Source organism: Necator americanus, chromosome X, assembly GCF_031761385.1.
Source record: "Necator americanus strain Aroian chromosome X, whole genome shotgun sequence".
Taxonomy (NCBI): domain Eukaryota; kingdom Metazoa; phylum Nematoda; class Chromadorea; order Rhabditida; family Ancylostomatidae; genus Necator; species Necator americanus.
Window position 1 is genome coordinate 21,449,422 of NC_087376.1, and position 20,155 is coordinate 21,469,576.

Consider the following 20,155-nt stretch of genomic DNA (forward strand, 5'->3'; position numbering starts at 1 on the left):
CTTCTCATGATGTGGCCGGCCCATCTATGTTTTGCTTTCGATACATATTCCGCTGGGTCGCGAAGACGGGACATTCCTCTTAAGTCGGAGCTACGAAGACCGGCAAGGTGTTGTGTGCGCCGGTTAAACTTCAGGAGACAACTCTCAAGGGCTCTGTGGGTAGTGAGTAGTTTCCTCCACTTGGCAGCGGTGTCTACCCATCTCCACTGCGTAACAGAGCGCTGACGGAACTGTCGAGTCAAACAGATGGGCACGGAGATCTTGGTCCGTCAGTTCGTCCGCAGCTTCCCTGATGAGTGCGAATGCTGCCCACGTTCCTCTCATCCTTCCATTCAATTCTTCCTTTAAGTCGTTTTCTAGATCCATAAAACATCCGAGGTTTACGTTTCACGATCTTCATGAACTGTGTCTTCTTTTTGTTTATTCGCAGTTCTATTCTCTTGTTTACTTCGTTCAATTCGTTCAACATCATTTCTGTTTCATTGGTGCCGCTCGAAAAGAGAACGATGTCGTCTGCAAAACGAAAGTTCGAGAGAAATCTTCCATCAATAAGTATGCCCTTTTTCCCAGGAAAGTGATTTCATTATCCATGGCAATGTAGCCGTGAACAGTGGCGGCAATATACTATCGCCTTGTCGTACCTCCTTTTCAACGGCTATGGGGAGAGGGCGGTGGAAAAGCTGTACCCTAGTCGTGCATCGTTCGTAGCAATTGGCTAATGTCCTCACATACGACGCGTCCACACCTTGATCGACCAGCGCTGACAGTATTGCATTCGTTTCTACGCTGTCAAAGGCTTTTCTCATAGTCGACGAAGGTGAGAAAAAGGGGCGGAGGGTATTCCCTGCAAACCTCAATGACCCTTGACATTATCAGGATGTGGTCCAAGCAATTGAACCACTGACAGAATGGAGCTTGTTCTTGAGACTGGGCTTCATCCGACTTCTTAAAATCTGATCAGACGAGTCTGATCTTGGTTACTTATCCAATATGTTCCAAACTAACGAACAACCTTCGACTCCGAATTTCTGACGATTACCGAACCACATGCTTACGGTTCTGTGTTTGCATGACTATGTGCTCCTCACAGGTAGCTTCTTCCAAATGTTTTAGTCCGATTCACAAACCGCGAACTGCGACTGCAAATTCTGCGTGGTAAAAGGTGCAAAAGCGGTGTTTGTACACTTTTTGTGCAGTATCGAATGCTAGCCACCATTTATTGTCACGCAGCAGATGTTCAGCCTTTGATGGTTTCGTCTAATCTCCAGAGCCAGAGTTCGTTTAAAGTCTAAACAAACTGTGGCCACTGCGATCAAATTGCTTACTGACAATAACAGCCCTGGTTCCTAGAACCTCCAGCTGAAAGAATAGGAAAACAACTGAAGATGTTTGTTCTTCCATCACACACTTAATAACAGAACACATACTTCTGCACTTCTTCAATCGGCAGGCTGGTTTTATCGCCTGGAGCGGTTACCCGCATCTTTGCCTAGGCGTGTCGTTCTTGAACATAGCTCTGCCGAACCTTCTCAATCTACAGCTGGGTTTAGGTTGAGCCGTGACGGCGTGCTGGACGACACTACATTTTTGCAACATCTGGATAAGTTCCGCCATATAACCATGCGTATTATACGTTTCGTACGTGCCCCGGTATACTCTGACGTGCGCTTGCATTCGGTACAAGTAGGGCCACTGCGAGGAGCTAGCAATCAGACTCGCATACGCTGCATCATCGAATAATACGTTATGGTAGCTTACCTTGGCATTTTGGCTCCAACCACTCCAGCGACAACGGGACCTGTATGAATACCAGCTCTTATGTAGAGGGGTTTGCCAGAAATTGGGTCCGTTACGTTTCGAGCTTCCATTAGCATACCTAATAATTAAAAAAACTGAAGTTGAAGCCGAGATATTGGAATCTCAGACGAAAATCTTAAGTTCTAGACTTGCTGAGAATTTCGATTAGGGATATGAGGAAACGCCTTTCAGGACTTCACTTCACAGAATCCGAACATTACTTACTTACTTAGATGGCCCGTCTTCACTGGACGTGCGGGCCCCAGCAATTCTTCCACTCGTTTCGTTCCCTCGCCATTCTCATCCAAGATGTTCTCAAGTTTTGTGAGTGAAGTTGACGAGGTCCTTGAGCTCTCAGCTGGATACGGCTCAAGGACCTCGTCAACGCTCGTTTCTGCTTCATTGGTACTGCTCAAAAAGAGAAAGATGTCGTCCGCGAAACGAAGGTTCGAGAGAAATCTTCCATCAACACGTATGCCCCTTCCTTCCCAGGAAAATGATTTCATTATCCATTGCAATGCAGCCGTGAACAGCTTCGGCGATATAATATCGCCTTGTCGTGCCCCCTTTCCAATGGGTATGGTGAGAGGGCGGTGGAAAAGCTGTATCCTAGTCGTGCATCGATCGTAACAATTGGCTAATGTCCTCACATACGACGCGTCCACACCTTCATCGACAAGCGCTGACAGTATTGCATTCGTTTCTACGCTGTCAAAGGCTTTCTCATAGTCGACGAAGGTTAGAACAAGGAGCAGGCGGTATTCCCGGCAAACCTCTATGATCCTCGACACGGTCTGGATGTGGTCCAAGCAGCTGAACCCTTGGCGGAATCCAGTTTGTTCTTGAGGCTGGGCTTCATCCAACGTCCTAGATATGTGCGTGAGGATGATCTTGGTGAATACTTCGTATAACACGCTCAACAAGCATATCGGACGGTAGTTCCGAAGATCCTCTCGGTCACCTTTCTTATGGATAACAACGGTTCGCGAGGTTTTCCACTGGTCTGGGATGATTTCTTTCTGAAGGTGGGATGTCATGTGCGCTGCTAAGATTACATGATGCGAATGGCCACCAGCCCGAAGAAAGTCTGCTGATATAAAATCAGGTCCGGGGGCTGTGCCAGGCTTCATGCTCTTGATAGCGACTCGTACTTCCGAAGGGAGAATCCGTGGTGGAGCTTCACCAGTGGGGATGATCAGGCTTGACACAGGAGTTGATGAACGGAAAAGGTTCGAGTAGAACCTCTCCGTAATGATTTCCATCTCTCGACGAGAAGACGTGCAAGTCCCGTCTTCGCTCAGCAAGGCTGCTAGCGGAATATTATATTCGCGGAGATCCCTGCGGCTCTTCTTTAGAGCCGTTCTTCTTTGTGCTGCTTCCAGAATCTTCTTCCGCCTGTATTTGAAAAGATCCTCCTGCAACGCTTTTCTGCAGCTAGTATTTGCTACTAACCGCTCAATGTGCGATGCATTCAGATCAAGCCTCAAAGCTCTTCTTCTTCCCAACAATTCCTTGGTGATCTTCGAAATTCGATCCCAGTTTGTCGTGCGCGGCTTCGAGTCACGCTCAGCACAGGCTCGTAGTCCTCTGAACAGCATCTCGTAGTCCACGTCTGGGTCCTCTTCGATGTGCCAGTCACCTTGGGACAAGGAGTCCTTGAGTACGCAATCGTCGTAGACTTCTTTTCTCCTTCGTTGCCGATAGCAGATGTTCTTTTCCATCGTGTGGCTGAGTCGTATTTTCGCACGAAGGAGACGGTGATCAGAACCACTACAAAAGGATGGTGCTACTGAGACGTCAAGTAGACACCACCTTCGGTTGGTGAGTATGTGGTCGATTTCCGCACGAGTCGCGCCATTGGGCGATTCCCATGTCCACCGACGATGATCTTTCCTCATGAAAAGAGAGTTCTTATGAAAGAGGCGAGCGGCTGACAACAGTCCGGGGAGACGATTGCCATTTTCATTCCGGTCCCCTAGTCCAAATCTTCCAATCCTGTATTCCTCTTCTGTGGCCTTTTCTAGTTTTGCGTTGAAGTCTCTGACAACGAATTTGTAAAAGGACTTCTCGTTGCGGACTACTTCCTCCAGCTCCTCGTAAAACGCTTCCAATTCGGAATCATCAGCTGCTGATGTTGGTGAATAGCAGTTGATGATACTGATGGATTTTTGGCGCAGAGGGCGGAGGCGAAGAATGGCAAGACGAGTTGACAGGATCTCGTGAGAATCGACGAGATGGACGACAGATGGGTGCACAACAAAACCAACACCGCCTACATTTCGCGACGGAACTTCCTCTCCACGAATGACGAGTGTACCGTCATTCATCTGTCGTACGTCGCTCCTTCTGCACTTGGTCTCCTGCAGAGCAACCACGTTGTAAGTACACAGTCTGAGACAGTCTCCATGGCGAGTCGTGCGTGTGTCGCCTTGGTCCAGAATCAATGACGTCCTCAGCAACCTGAGATTTGATCGCCTCTCACTGGTCGCCATACCGTCCAACGTCTGAGACACCAGGGCCCAGTGTGCAGGGTACTGAGGCAGTGAATATGCTGGAGTTGTTGATGGTCGGATTTAAGCAACAGCCAAGATTGTTAACAAAATTTATTACGGCTAACGTTTCGGCGTTGTCGCCTTCGTCAGAGCCTGGAAAGTAAGAACATTTGCAATATATCCTCTCAAATGCCTCATCCAGAACAAGTCATCATCCCCTAGGATATTACACCCGGAAACAAAAACCAAAAAAGCTCAAATCGTTGTGCCCACCTTAGCAGCCGCGTTGCCGTGATGTTAGTGGATATCCGCGTGGTGCTATCGCTCCGCTGATACTAATTAGGATGCGACCCGTATATGACCCCGTAGATCAAACCCTACAAAGGTCTTGATACAGAGCCAGCTCGTTGGTCACGGCTAAGCACTCTTCCTTTCTATTCATTTTTGGACCTTTTGCATTTATCCAAAACGCTTCTAAAGTTCTGCGAACTATAATTTCGGGTTCGTACGATAGAACTGTGACAGCTATGCAGAAAGGAACGTTTTCATGACATTGTCTGCGGTGGCAGGAGACTGCTGGAGTGGCAAAGAGACTTTTCCCCAAACTAAGCAGCCATACCACGGCGAGCTTAGCTTTCACCACAGGTCGTCGCCCAACCTATATGGATCAGGGAACCACCTTGCGACATTTTGCCAAGACGGTGGTGAATCTTAGTAGTGGTTTACTCTTAGCTAGGCTTCCGATTCCGAGAAGTCAGAATGTCGGATGTGTCGAACTCCTTCTCAGCTTAGATATAAGAGTGGATCGAGTCAGTTTTCGATACTCGCCGGAGTCTTGACTTCTGTAAAACCTCAAAAAGCACTGATTAGAATGGTTCACCGGCAATTTTTCTAAAATTGTATCAGCGACATTCATCACCATTAAGAGGTGATTTTGCCATTAACACTGAGCCAGATTGGAAATGACTAGTGGTCTGGTCGGATTTTGTTAGATTGAAATAAACATTTATAACATTGGACAGGAGGAAAATAGGAGGGCAGATAGTCGTGCGTTTTGCAAAGGTATATTTGCACTGTAAAACATTTTAACTACCTTTCTTTAGAGATCAGTTTTTTTTCCTTCTGAGAGTTAGTTGAAAAAAGTTGGGAAAACGTTTTTTTCAGCAAAAGCTTTCAAAAACTTTCAGCTTTCAAAAACTTTCTCTCGACACACTTCTGAAGGAAAGAAAAAAATTAGAACCGAGTTCTGATGGAAAAATTACTTCTCTACAACAAGTTTCAAACCAAGATAGTTTCTATAATGGAGGAGCTGAGTTTGTGAACTTTGTCAAAAATTATAGAGATTCTGACCCAGCCGAAAATCTGAATTTTCGCACTTTTCTCGCTGTGAGGTTACTGTAGCGCCGTTGAAAAGTTCGGTGCAACAGATCATCAAGCAAAACTCGCGGGTGAGAACCTTGATCATCCGCAAGTATTCTGGTTTCTCAAAATCTAGTTCAGAAAAACTCGAAAATGGAAGGAAAAATATAGGACTTATTTCAATTAGGTTTCGAGAACAGTAGGAAAGCAGGGAGCAGCAACTTTTGCGAAAATATAGAAAAAAAATCTGTCTTTACAGCAGTAGATGTTGCACTGCATGAAAATTGCCATGAGCGTTATTCAGCAACTCGTGAAGATTACTTTGTACTAATTTTACCTCTTACTCAATCTATTTTTTTCCTTTAATAATAGCATTGAAATCGCTCTTTTTGATAGTATGATGATTTATTATTGTTGGATTAGAAAAGTGCTCTTTAAACCCTTGAACGCTAAATACTGTAGTTCCACTTCTGTTAGGGACTGTCTTACCGCCTCTTTAAAAATAGCGCTACACCACGCTGTACCATCCGCCGATGACTCCTCTGCGACTGTCACCGAAGTGCGCAATAAATGAGGGGAGTTAAATTTGCGAACGTCAAAGGCTGGCTTGTTAGGAACAGTTTATACGATAGATACAGAATCTTTGAAAGATTGTTTCTGAAAGGTGTTATTTGTCTCTTCGGAAACAGAGGCGACTGCGCAGTGATAGGAAAAATATATGAGATTGATTGGCTGATGTACAATGCAACTTACATCGGGGGAAAATAGGAATCTTAGAGTGAGGAGCAATGAACATATGGCAGGAAAAGGACGTGGAAGTTTGATAGCAGCACTTGGAAAGCATAGACACAAGGGCCACAACGGAAGCGATTATGATGTGAAATGCGTTATATTAGCTCACAGAACACAAATGTTAGCGAGGAAGACGTTGTACGCGTTTTGGATTCTGAAAGAAACCCTTCAGTGAATATTAGGAATAAATGCCTGTCGATAATGAACGAGTTCTTGCTACCCCTACCGCTTTGTGACCTATACCTGCCTATAACTGATATTATGTGCGTAGATCAAATCATCTATATCGTCGTTAGTGGTCCACACACCAGTACATGCTGGCTGGCACACTGAACACTGACAAGTGCGTGCCCGCTGCCGCAAATTCGGTGAAACACTGCGTAAGATTATTTTCAATGTATATGGCTTCTGTTTTCACTACCACGAACGATTATCGAAACACTGACCAAGGGTTGGCGCACTATTAAAAAAAACAGATTGATTTACAGAACATGCAAAACTCGATCTTGAGCAGGAGAGAGAAAGAGGAGTTCATTCACATTGTGGAAAAATTAGAACAACTACTCACTGGTTTTTTTTTTGACAGGCTACGGCAATAACAAAGAGTATTCTATGGGAACAGAGCACTTAAGGAAATTACGCTGCCAAGAATGAGAAGAACTAAAGAGCCAATGCTAGTTGATGACAATTTCTAAGTATAGAGCACATATGTTACCATCTTAACATCTCGAGCTTTTATTGAAGAGCTGGTGACGCATTCTACGGAGATCAAGCACGACGTCATCGCCTGACCGAACCAAGAAAGTTGCGGCCAAGAAACGTCGTCTATGATACTGGAGAAGAAATGCTCTTTCGGAGCATGTGACAACAGAGGAGTTGTTAAAGTATGTTTTCTCACCGCCTTGACGGAAGCCATGAACATCGATTTATTTTTCTCCGAGAACCTGCACACATTAAAAGAGCTACACATGGGTCCAGGATAATCCGCTCCAAAACCTTGTGCATATCACGCAGCAAAGAGTTTGCTCAACAGTTCCTAGGATCCGTGACGGATAACTTCTTTGGAAGGGAATTATGATAGCGTGTCTCCACGAAATCAAGTCTCCTTTTTTTCTATCCATATTAAACGGATGATGTTTGTCATCTCACAAACGTCCCAGACGGAGGGAGATATTTCAGCAGTTCTGCGCTAATTTCGTTGTTTTCACCAGATTTTCAATTCTTCATCTTTTGGGCGCAGGCCAGAATCTCCGACTCGATTGATGGTTCCTCGTTAACCACATACATCGGTCTATGAACTTGCTCGAGTTTAGGAGCCAATGGCGCTTGTCGGTTCAGCAAGGTATTCATGTGATTCCTCCAAATTGGGAGGGTTGCTTCACCGACAGCTATTCCGTTCACAGTGTTGAGGACTGGCGAACATCATTCACCTTTCCGCAACACTGCATTAGAGAAGCATAGGCTTTCCGCGGGTTCTTGTCCTCCCACGCATTTTCAAACTCCTTCACTCTTAACGTCCACTCGTTTTCACGGTCTTGTTGCAGCTGCCGACTTCCTTCTCAGAAGCTTTACTGGCTGAAATCGCCTGTGCTGCTAAAGCAAGGTCACCACGAACTTCTAGTGTGTCGAATGTTCTTAAAGACTATTTGGCACCAATCGATAGAATTCATATGTATATATTGTATATATATACATATGATTGTATATGGATTGTATATGTACAATTGTTATATTTTATCTGCATTACTTAAGGCTGAAATTCTCTTTATTGATCATATTAGAGTAGGCACATGCATGTCCACAAGCATTTTTTTTTTGTGAGAGCGAGGGATATTATTTCAGTTCATCTTCAACAGCAAAACAAGCACATTGAATCTTATGGAAATCAGAAAAAGAAAACACATATGTATGATACTTACCGAGCGCCAAATGACAAATAACTTCACAATGATCATCAACGATATCAGGAATTCCTCCCACGGACATATAACTGTCTCCAACAGTTTCAACCTTGTACGCCTGCAACAGAGTGCATTGTTCACTGAGGTTCTTTTGTAAATTCTACTTCAAAGTACCTTCTGAAGAACAACTAGTCGGTCAAATCGTGTAAATAAGTTGTTTAACAAGTAAACTACATCCTTTGGTTGACAGTAAGGCACAATTTGTTGAAATGAAGGCACATCAGAGAACATAACAGTTGCTGATTCATATTCACCTAAAATGTGATCGAAAGTCATTTGAAGTAACTATAACAAAGTTTGGCTAGAAATTGGCTGAAATTCAAAAGTGGAAAACCCACGAGCATCAACACTGAGTCCACTTTTTAATTGATGAGCTACTGTGGCTGGTAGCATTTCGCTGAGTAATGCATCCGTTTTGCTTTTTTCTACTTCTAAGTCCTTAGCCATGCTCTCCAACTGTTCGTTGTTAGCCTCCAACTGCATGCTGTGAGAAATAACTATTAGATAAAAACATGTGGGTTCGACAACATCTTTGGACTCTCAATCATTGTATTTGATGTTGGTTGTAAAAAAAAAAGCTGTGTTAAAAAAAACTGTCAAATCACTTCATCTCCACATCGCTAAGACGCTGTTGGTTTAGAAGAATAAGATCCCTCGTAGCGTCATGGAGAGGCATTGCTGTAAGCCGCATGCCAAATTGCAGCAACTCAGGGATTGAAGTAACATACGGTGAGCAAAGATACATCACATGGCGTCCTGGAAAGTCGCATTTGCACTTCTGATATTGTCCCACGCATGTAAAGACGGCTAGCAATTCGGCGTCAGGTAACTTTTACAGATACCGTGAACATGCTTTTAAAAGTAGACTTATGTTTCATCCTTGATTCTTAAGAACTGGAGAAGATTCGAAAAAGAATTCTCCTTAATAGACTCTATAGTCACAAGTTTTCGTAAAACGCCTTCGCTTATTGCACTAGCATCATATTGACTGTCCAGAATGTAAAAGAGCATAACTTCAAACTATGTGATCTGCCTTTTCCCATCCCTTGTCTTTCGCTCCTTCCTTTTAAAGAGCATGCGCTGATTCTAAGTGCCATAGTATGGCCCGTTAATTGCGACTAGATCCCTACATAATAGTTCTGGAAGATTTTCGCGAAATTTCTCATTTGTACATTGGGAGCAAGTGTAAGATCCAAGACAAGAATGGCGTAGATGTGATGTAACAAGTTAGATGCGATCTAAACACCCCCGCTAATTAACATGAAAGAAAATGGTGGTGACAGAAAAAAAGATCTGGATCTTTTTCTACATAACCCGTCTCAGTTTGATCTTAATCATCATATCGGGGCATCAGTCGATCTGCAGACGCGAGATCTATCGACAGAATAAGAATAGAACTCTTGAAGGATTGGGCAAAAGCGGCTTTCGAAAAAATCACCTGGGGCAACGTTTTCACAAGGCTAACTCCCGAATGATTGCACTCCAAGGACATCCTTCATGTGAGTTATAATGCATTTTTCTTTGCAGTAAGAGCTCATTTCGAAGAAACGTTCTCTCATTCGTTGATTATACCTAAGATATCACTGAGATATTATATATCTCAGCAATATCTCGTATTACTTTATCTTATTATATCTCTCAGTAATATCATCGTAATAGTAATATGTCCTGTTCTGTGGTCCTACAGTCCAACTGAAGAGTATACAACAAATTAATGAATATTGAGTGAACACCTGGGTTTTTTTTAACTTCATTGTTTGGAACGAAATCTAATGGAACATCCAAATTTCCTCGAAAAGGTCACGTCTTACAGTCGAAATACCGAGTAAGGTTGAAAATGAACCTTTCAGAATGTTAGTATTCACAGGGCATTTTGAGCTAAAATCTTAAGTATCTGTTGCCCCGCACCTAGTGCGTTACTCATGCATACATCCACGCAGATTTTCAGCTTCATATTCTGCACAGAACCAGTGAAAAGACATTAGAGTTTGGCGAGCTCTGAGAAAGCTTGCGGCGAAAGTTCGAAGTACTTCACGCAAAACTATAAAGACTTAAATACAATTATGGTTTTTCGTGTTTAAAAAAGGAAGTTGTTTTGATAAGCTCAATTGGGCACAACTTTGTTGGTGAACAGAAAAAGAAACAAAAAGTTCGAAGCATCTGAGGAAGAAGGCTATGCGTTAGGGGTTTCACCTATACAATATAAAGGACGTTGAAGAACATGGAAATTCCTCTCGCGCTTGTAAATGTATACTTCTAAAGAGTCAAGCACAATCTAAACAGTCACTGATGCAGTTGAAATGATTTGATGAAATTGTGATTTTTTTGAGCGGCTTCTCATAAGCTGTTTACGCTTCTACAGATTTCTTAGTTTCCAAACCTGTTGCCATAAGCATCATTTGCCCTTTCAGTTTGAGGTGTTGACTTCGAGCCATGTGGTCCACGCTAGTGTAATCGCTATCACCGGCAACTCTGTAATCATTGCACTTTATTACCAGTGCCATTGAAGATAACACTTGAGTTTGGTAAAGGCATTGTATGCAATCGAAGCTTTGAGAAATATTGATTTCAGATAATGTTCACCCGTTCACGAGAATTGGCAATTTTCTACCCAAATACGTTTTGCCCACTCACACACTAAAAGTTCCCCTCAACATTTCGCTTTAAATCAGCTATACTTTACAAATTCACTTTCTTTAAACTTTTTTATCTACAATTTATCTTTATTTATCTTATAGTTTAAATATATGTCTCTTGTAAGAAGGATAATGCAATTGTCGCAATTTTGTAGCAGATGGCCGCACATGTAATAAGGACATCAAACAGGCTTCGGCATGTGTTAAGAGTTTCTCAATAGGTGGGTCGTAAGAGGAGGATGAAAGCCAGAGAGGTTTGCAAGGGATCATATTCGATACTTCTCTCTAAAATATTACCTTATAGTATTTGAATAAATGATTGAGCTTATGATACTAAAGGGTTATAGGGTAGTAGTTTTCCAAGTAGATTTTCTTTCACTTTTTCTACTTTGTCCTTCGTTTTCTTCAAAAAATTGTGGAGAAGAAGTCCGAAGATTTGTGGATTAAAACTGTTTATTAGGGTTAGAAATGTTTTTTCAGCCTCACAAAATCCGCACCAGTGCTGCACTCACTGCTGTAAATTTTTCTTATTCGTATGTGTTTATTTCAGTTACTGTTCATTACTCCATTTTTACTTCAACTTAGTTATTTATTTCTTGAAAATTGTTCTCTTAATGTTTGCTTTCTACATTTAATTTTTAATTACTCTATGTGCGAGTATACTAGCGGGAATGAGAAGAACGAATGAGGTCGTACTTAGGAAGATCATTTCCACACTACACACCTGACTCTACTGTCAAATAGCTCTTAACAACGACTGCTTTCTTTTCTTCTTCTTTTGCTTTTAACATTTTAGGAGAAGTTCATGAGATAGATCGTATACCTAGTACTGTCAAATGATTCAAAGTGATTAGCAGGATAGGTTAGTTTTGGAAGCAAGAAAGAGAAGAGAACAACCTGCTAGCAACTTCACTTACTTAGTTTTTAATTTTAAGTAAAGTTGAGGTTGCTAGCAACCTCAACTTCGCTTAAGATTTTCTTTTCAACGGTTAGTTGCAAAGACGTCGACGGTATTGATAATCATTACTATCCTGTGAGCAAATCTACATAGTTTCTTTGAGCCATCTTTAAATTGCCGGTATTTTTTGTTTGCTGCAATTTTTTACGGGTCTCTCTCGAAAGTGGGCGGGTTTAGCGCGGTCGGTAAGCGGTTCCGCTTTGTGCACGATTGATAGGAGTTTCGAAGACACTTTTATCTCTCACGAGGATCTCATCCGTTTAGTCACGGCAACCTGTTTATGGGTTACAAAATTGTCTGTTTATCACACTAATAAGAAAGGGCTTCCTGTCTTCGGATGAAAGCCTGTTACGGTAGCAAGATGAAGAACACGGTTAAAGAGTCATTTAGATGACTAAAATAGAAGAGGACTAGGACGACGATTTGTTTTAAGATTTTACAACGCACACACGTCTGCATCAGAAGCGGCTATTGAAGATCTGATGATGCAGGCGAAGATGGTGAAGTACGACGTCATCAGACTGACGGAGACGACACGACGCCACCGACTGAGCGCTGTATACGAAACTGGAGAAAAACAGTTCTTAGCAGTGACAGTAGAGCAGTTGATGGAGTTAGTGCCTTCGTCAACACGAGTATGGCGAAGAACGTTGACTCTCTCGCACAACTTACCAGCCGGATCTGACATTTACTCATGCGAATATGTGGTTCAACTCCGCCTTCGGGTATCTTCGTCTAAACTAAGCTCTTGAGCTAATACGCTAGCGTGGAGTTGCACGAGCTGAAGGCAATCAAAAACTAACGTCCAAGCCTGCAAAGCTTTGCAGATAGGCAATAGAAGACCTTAAAGAGAGAAGAGCAGATGTGTTGGCTGAAGCTGCAGGGACGGAATAGAGCATCCGCCATGCTCGTCGAGGTTTTGTCAATCGCAAGATAAAGATGGCAGCCCTCCGTAACCCAAATGGGACAACCATCACATCAAGGAGAGGAATGTAGAAAGTCATCCACGACTTCTACTCTGATCTCTTCGACACCCATGTCCACTTGCCTCCTCACCATCTGAGAGAAGATGAACATCCCAGAGGTCCTACGTCCCCAATCCGAATTGCCATCGTAAATAGTACATTACCTGGTTTTGACAGAACACCTAAACACCTAAAGAGACATCCACCAGTCCTTACCAACAACAGTCGGGGCTTTTACATGCTATCTTTAAGAATGCAGTGTTAAAAATCAGAGAAAACTATCGCACAGCCTGCTGAATGTCCGTAATCTACAATCTCTTCACAAGGATGATTCTTAACAGGATTGAAAAAGTGTTAGACGAAGGCCAGCAATGCGAACAAGTAGGGCATCGAAAGAGATTCAGCACGATTGACCACATTCACACTGTTTCAAAACTCATCGACGTATCGCGACAGTAGTAGGACAGTACTGTGTGGTGCTATGTCTTACCTTCATCGACTTAAAGAATGCGTCCGACTCATTTGAGGAGGAAGAGGTCTGGACAATCAACTCGAAGTATCTTTATGTACTGAGCAGTAAATAAAGATACTTCGAGTACAGTAGCCTCACGACCAAAATTTCATCATTCTACTAAAACATCATAATAAAGTGAAACTGTCTCACCTAAAATTTTCGCGAGCACTCTTGAGAACGCAATGAGAAAGATGGAATGGGACGACATGGTAGTGAAGGTTGATGGCCAGTAGCTACACCATTTACGCTTTGCTGATGACGTTGTTATGATAACATCTAGCATCAGCCAAACGGACAAACGCTGTTCGAATTCGGCGAAACATGTGGATGCATAGGTCTTCCACCGAATTTGCATAGACGATGTTTATGCGCAACGTGATGGATAGATGCCTCATTTACGCTCAACTGAACGACCATGACTGAATGCACCAGCTACGTTTATCTGGGTTCGTAAATGAACATAAAGAACGACCTGACCCTCGAGCTGGGCGGGAGGAAGCGAGCGGTTTGGGAAGCATATAAGAGTAGAATGTAGTGAAGAAGGCTATGTCGACGATGTCGCGATGCAGGCTCTTCTCGAACTGCTCACGCAGTACCATGCTTTATTAACCCTATACGGATTGATCATTAGACAGATCATGAAAAAGCCTAAATTGCCTAGTTTGCATGACGAAGCCTAAATTGCTCGTTTTTTCGATGATCGAAACAGTACCACCGGCAACTTAGAGGCCTAGTTTGGGATAAAGGCTGGCGCCCACCCTCGCCATTGTTTTGATCTCTAAAATTGAGAAGTCTATAGTAGACAGAGAATCACAGCTGTATTGTCATTACATGGATGACTGTTGCGTCGTCTGCCCAAGACACACACAATTGTACACGTTCTTCGATCTTCTCAACAAGCAGTGTCCGCCCATTAAATTCAGAAAGGAGAAGTCGATAGACATCTGGTTTGCTTTCTCGAATGTGCACATTTACTTGCGGAGTGGGATATGTAAGTCTAAGCGGTATCGAAAACAGTAACGAAGCATCTTAATCCATTCCACTTTTTCGGCGTATCCCACTAAATTGAAAAAACTTCGCTTTAAGTAAAGTGTACAAAACGGCGACAAGAATGGCATCGAGTAGCTAGGAAAACACATTGTCTGTAAATTTGGCTCATAAAGTGCCAATATTCAATGGATACCCAACTGGAGAGCGTGTTTGAAATTTCTCTATCAAACATATCTGATGGTATGATAGAAGCCGTAAAGAGGTGTCTAATGAAAGCGGGTTTACAGAATGACGTGAGTGAAAATACCATCAGCGAACCACAAGACTCAGCTGGTGCGCATGACCGACTCTGTAGAACTCCAGCTGAGCGGAGCTGCTAACGGAGCCCAGCTTTAATTACTGCTGAACAAAATTGTGAACAAAAGATGACAGCTCTTAAACAAGTTCTAGAAATCTATAGCTGTTTGAGACTTCGAAGTCAACTCCGGACTTCCCACTAAGTTCTCCTCAGGTGCAAGGCCATTAAGCAGGTATTTTGGGTATTCCACCTGAAAAGATCAGTAGTTTCCATCGTGCCATTGTTTCATTCCAGATAAACATTTTAAAAGTTTGTCTGAAATATGAACTTGTGGAGACGTTCATTATCATTGCTCAGCATCAGTATCAGCAAAGGCTGCTACGCGATGGATTCGACGCAGATGTACTGTGACCGATTCGCACCTATTTTCTTCTCAGCTAAGTGTATCTGTCCGACTTCTCTTGCACACAAAGCCACACAATTACTGTTACTCGCGATTCGACCTATTGTAAAGTACAGTTTGATAAACAGAAGCAGTGCAGTAAACGATAAAGCCATTAAGCAGGTATTTTGGGTATTCCAGATTCAGAATGAAGCATTAGAGATGGATGGTTGGCTAATTTAGACGCAGGGTATATTATGGCGAAGAACTCGACGCAGGGGTGGAATGGGTGTACCAGTGAATACGGCATGAGAAACATCAACACCAACATTAGGCCAGACAATTTACAATTAACGATTGACCTACAGTTCAAGAGAGACGTCAAGTTCTGCAAGATACGAGACAGTGACATGTCTAACTGGTCCTGTAAAGTGCTCTTCTTGAAGATGCAAAACTTGAGCACACGCATGTTGGAGGTCGGCACCTCTCAGCGAAGCGTATCAGGCAATAATATCAATCTGATGATTGAGTTAAATAAGTCGGATCTTTCAATTTTATGATCAAATCCAATTCAGATTTGTGAAAACATTTTTTAAATGAGAATGCGAACATGTACAACTATAATTAAACGCATCGTTTTAGAGTAGTGTCTAAAAATTCAAGTCATTTTCTACAGTGAGTGTTCTCTTCTCTTCTTTTGTTCTACAGACTGCAGTCCAGATCGTTCAATCGCTCCCGCACTCTTGAAACTCTAGTAAGCTAACATACCCATCCATTGTTTGGCTGTTTCGTTTGCTCACACTTCTTTGGAACTCCATTGGGGTTGTTTTCACTTGCAGAACAAAGACGGCATTTATGAAGTTACAAATTGAATCGAAGTCCAGTGGTATTTGAGGACGGGCGACTTCAAACACTCGGATCAAAGGTGTTCCACGAGCCAGAAGATCTCGAGGAACGTGATTGCTGGAAAGCTGCATGGCTGGAAGGCTGCTTGGCAATTACATATAGTAATACAAATAGTCCGTAACGTACTACAATTCCCTTCCTACTTGGACAAGTTTGCAGTCCTGATCAATCACAAAATGGTAGGGGAATGTTGAGATAAAGTCCTCGTTGGTCAGTCGTATTTTGAAGTCGTTTTCTCGTTGAAAACGCTGTCCCACATTTCCTAATGATTCGCTCCCAGAGTCCTGGATGTTTGCAGTCTGTAACGGATTTTGGCAGAATTTCGCTTCGCTTACATTACATTCTAGTTGTTCTAGTTTCGTAATGAACGAACTGCTAATTTAGAACACAATTTCGAACAGAACTTGTTACTACCATTCCGAAAAAGACAAGAATCAGTTTTTTCTGCAGCTAAGTTTTATTCTTGAAATTTCTTCCCAGGTTTTGCTGTTCACATGGAATCTAAGCAACTGACTCTGACAAGTAAGGTTCTACAACTTTGACCGACAATAATGTGGAGACGACTCACCACTATTTACTAGATATTACTATCGTTTTATAATTTACTACTCGCTAGTTTTTTTTTTTTGAGGGATAATGACTGTGTAATATGAGAAAATGCTGAATATGTAGAACGTTTTCTGCAAATTTCCTCAAACGATCCTTTGCTCGACTTGACTGATGGCAGTGTTGCGGTACCGATACAGAGTCATTACCTAACACAATAATCATCTTCTTTTCATCCGTCATTTTATTCAAGAGTTCGCTAGTTCTGCGCGTTCAATAAACTACGTTATATTGACCCCGCAGTTGTGTAGAATTTGTCCACATGTCTTTTCATAAGAGCGGTTCACTTTCAGGTGCGGAATAGGCGATTCCGAGTTTCGCTGCATCGTACGATACTTTTATCTGTATACACATTTGTGTATAAGTTGGTGCCCTGTCCTGTTATGGAGTTCTACTTCGACGAGGAAGTAAAATCTTTTTCTGCGCACAACATACTGTTACGATGTAAAGATAAGCTGTGCATTCAATTGAAACCTGTTCCTTGATGTTTGTGATGTTAAGCTTGGTGCATAGGTGGATATTGTTGTTGTGTAAAGATTTGCGACTCGTTGAATTTGTTCTACATCGATGTCCGGCATTTGAGTTTTAGTGACACCGAGGGTCTTCTTGGAGTAGTGTTGAAAGCACATTATGAGCATCGCCAACTAGGCTGAGCGCTTATAGCTGAAGACGATTAGCATATTTGTTATTGCCGGTTGAGTCTAGTTCATGAACTGCACTTCGTACCACAACAATACGACTTCTAGAAACGTTCTGTTGGTGACTGACGAGAACAGCCGTATAGTTCGCATAATTCTGCATCTGATGTTTGATGTTAAGGTAAGATTTATCGTTGTTGTGGCGAATGCAGTTCTTATCAGGTGAAGTGTGATGTCTACATTGTTCACTGGAGCAGTAGGCAGAATCTTCTTCCTCCATTAGCTGCTCATACGATCTTTTTCTCTGCTGTTTTCTTCTAGCGCATGATCAAGGACCATTCTTCTCCTTTTTGTCTAGAGTTAACTCCAATCCTTGCCAAAATGCTTGGCGAGCTCGAGCTCAGTGGTGGTATATTCTTACATATTCTTATGGGTAATTGAGTATTCCAGCTCCTATGAAGTGACTATAGCTCGATCTCTGTACGAAGTTGTCGTGCACTAGACACATCGGCGACGTTCGAGCAACTTCCAGGAATACGGCCTTTTCCAGTTAGTATTGCAGCGCACTTATCGGCGCTCACTAACCTTCCGATTACGTGGCAGACATCACGCGAGTACCTCTAGACCGCATTCCCATTTGACTGATTCAACATAGGGTTGTACAAGGAGACCCAAATATTAATAATAAAATACAAGTTATTAAAACGACAATCGAAAATCCTCTTCGCGCCTCCGATTCCAGCGATTACCGATTAAATTTCAGGAAGTCGATTAAGACATCAATAATTTAAGTCGTGTTCTAGAGAGTGACAGTTCCTTGATTTAAAAGACGGTATTAGTGGACGAGAAGGGGTGCTCGCTTTGGGTTTCTCTTGACTTCAAGTCTCTCAACGAAATTACAATGTTCAGCCATTATCCGTTGAAAATAAATTGTTGAAAATGCATGTAACTACTTAAAACCTACATGAAAACTTCTATCCTCTTAAAAACTTACCTTAACTTACTAGCACAACTATCAAATCTAACCAGTGCATATTTTTGCGTAACTATGTTATATATAAAGACGCGCTTAATCTGTGTGTGCGTGGGCTTGCTTGTGTGTCACAAAGATACTCCATAAAGATGCAAAACTGGTAACCGAAGCACCGCTAACTGCCTGACTTACGAGCATCTTACCTCTGAACCACTGTCAGCATTTTTAGAAAGTATGAAACAATTAATGGCACAGATTCCTTTTAGTTGTATGTTAAGGAAAATGTATAGTACTTCATGAGTATGTTCATCTCCAATTTTACAAAGCAGCAAAACTGATTAAACCTTCAATTATAAAATGGGTTGAAAGCAGTAAAAGTGACCAGCCCTTAGATTATACAGATGGATTGAAAGTTTTTTGATCAGAGCATTCATGAATCATAAACTTGTCGCATTCTCTCTGAAAATATTGATCACCTTCACCTTGACTCCCGTTGATCTTCGAACTGGTCGAGCGGGCGCCAGTAATTCTTCCATTTGTCCCGATCGCGTGCCAGAGTCGCCCAGTGATTCCTCCTTCCGCGTGGGACACGAAAAGCATCATAATTTTCTTTGAAGGACTTCATGAAGAAATCTGACCATCGGGGCGGCGGTCTTCCTGTATTGCGCTTAATATCGCAGGGAACCCAGTCGCTCACGGCTCTGGTCCAACGGTTATCATTAAAGCGCATCACGTGTCCGGCCCACCTTATTTTACTTTCCTTGGCAAACGCGGCGGCGTCTCTAATCTTCGATCGCCGATGTAGGAGAGAACTTCCAATCCCGTTCCTCACTTGCGTAAAACAGGATACTCCTAGCATCACTCTCTCAATTGCGCGTTCAATGACGCTCACCGCGTTTTCTTCCTGCTTGCGAAATGCCCAGGTTTCCGAAGTATAGGTCAGAGCAGGAAGTACGGTGGTGTTGAAGAGGTGAGCATGGAGTCGGGTGTTCCTGGTCTTCTTCACTATATCCTCGATGCTCTTTTTCGCTCCCCAAGCCGCTCGTCTCCTCCTGCCCAGCTCGGGGGTCAGGTCGTTCATCATGTTCAATTTCCGACCCAGATAAACATAGCTGGTGCATTCGGATATGTTCGTTCCGTTGAGCGTGAATGGGGCATCCGAGATCCATCCGTTCCGCATGAACATCGTCTTTTGTAGATTCAGCTGAAGACCGATGCATCCACATGTTTCGTCGAATTCGGTCAGCATTCGTTCCTCTTGGCTGATGCTAAGTGTTATCAGTACGATGTCATCAACAAAGCGCAAATGGTGTAGCTGCCGACCATCAAACTTCACTCCTATGTGGTTTTTTTATTTTTATGACAATTTTTCCCCAAGTTTTACTGATGTAACATATTTAAGGATAACAATTAGGTCCCTTAATTTCGTTGCAGAGAAAATATGTTATGATGCTCATGAGCTTAACTCAGACACGACAAAAAAAAAGCATCGAATTTTAAAGTTTGTTATACGTTTGAAATTAGCATTAGATTACATACTTGGTTTCCTTTTTTAAGCGCTTTCATCCTTCTAGGCATTTGCACAAAGAGTTCTTTTGTTTGGTTGATGATTTTTTTTCTGAGTTTCAGAGTGGATTATGTTTACTACTTCGTTCCGTGCCTGTTCATGTTTTTCTTTGTTAAAAATTACAAAGTTCCCAGTGGCTCATGTTCTTTTGAAAAAACTTTGTAGACTGAAAACAATCATAGAACAAAGTTTCGTTTCTATTTTTTTTTTTCGTGCTGTTTATTTTTTTTATGTTGGAATCGTAGACGTCTGCCACGAAATAGTGGAGTTGAGGAAGGAAGGATCTCACAAGTAATTAGATGGAATGGGACAGATTATCCA

At 42.5% G+C, this 20,155-nt stretch overlaps 1 protein-coding gene across 3 annotated transcripts; it reads right to left on the bottom strand.

The window, feature by feature from the left end:
* Positions 1-144: 144 nt before the first annotated feature.
* On the bottom strand, positions 145-19,516 carry RB195_024614 (uncharacterized protein; the record flags this gene model as incomplete). 3 transcript variants are annotated; one of them, XM_064212450.1, is made up of 12 exons in its annotated part: positions 1,530-1,569; positions 1,759-1,876; positions 2,027-4,348; positions 4,415-4,507; positions 8,360-8,459; positions 8,516-8,655; positions 8,740-8,885; positions 9,007-9,157; positions 10,782-10,873; positions 15,913-16,107; positions 16,177-16,334; positions 19,160-19,516. In XM_064212450.1, the coding sequence occupies 12 exons, from the start codon at positions 19,514-19,516 to the stop codon at positions 1,530-1,532; spliced, it is 3,912 nt and encodes a 1,303-aa protein (XP_064068332.1). The 3 variants fall into 3 exon arrangements, with proteins under 3 accessions (XP_064068331.1, XP_064068332.1, XP_064068333.1); XM_064212451.1 differs by lacking the exons at positions 1,530-1,569; positions 16,177-16,334; positions 19,160-19,516 and adding an exon at positions 145-289 and having other exon boundaries at positions 15,913-16,121; XM_064212452.1 differs by lacking the exons at positions 1,530-1,569; positions 1,759-1,876; positions 2,027-4,348; ... (6 more) ...; positions 15,913-16,107; positions 16,177-16,334 and having other exon boundaries at positions 18,746-19,516.
* Between the last annotated feature and the right edge of the window lie 639 nt (positions 19,517-20,155).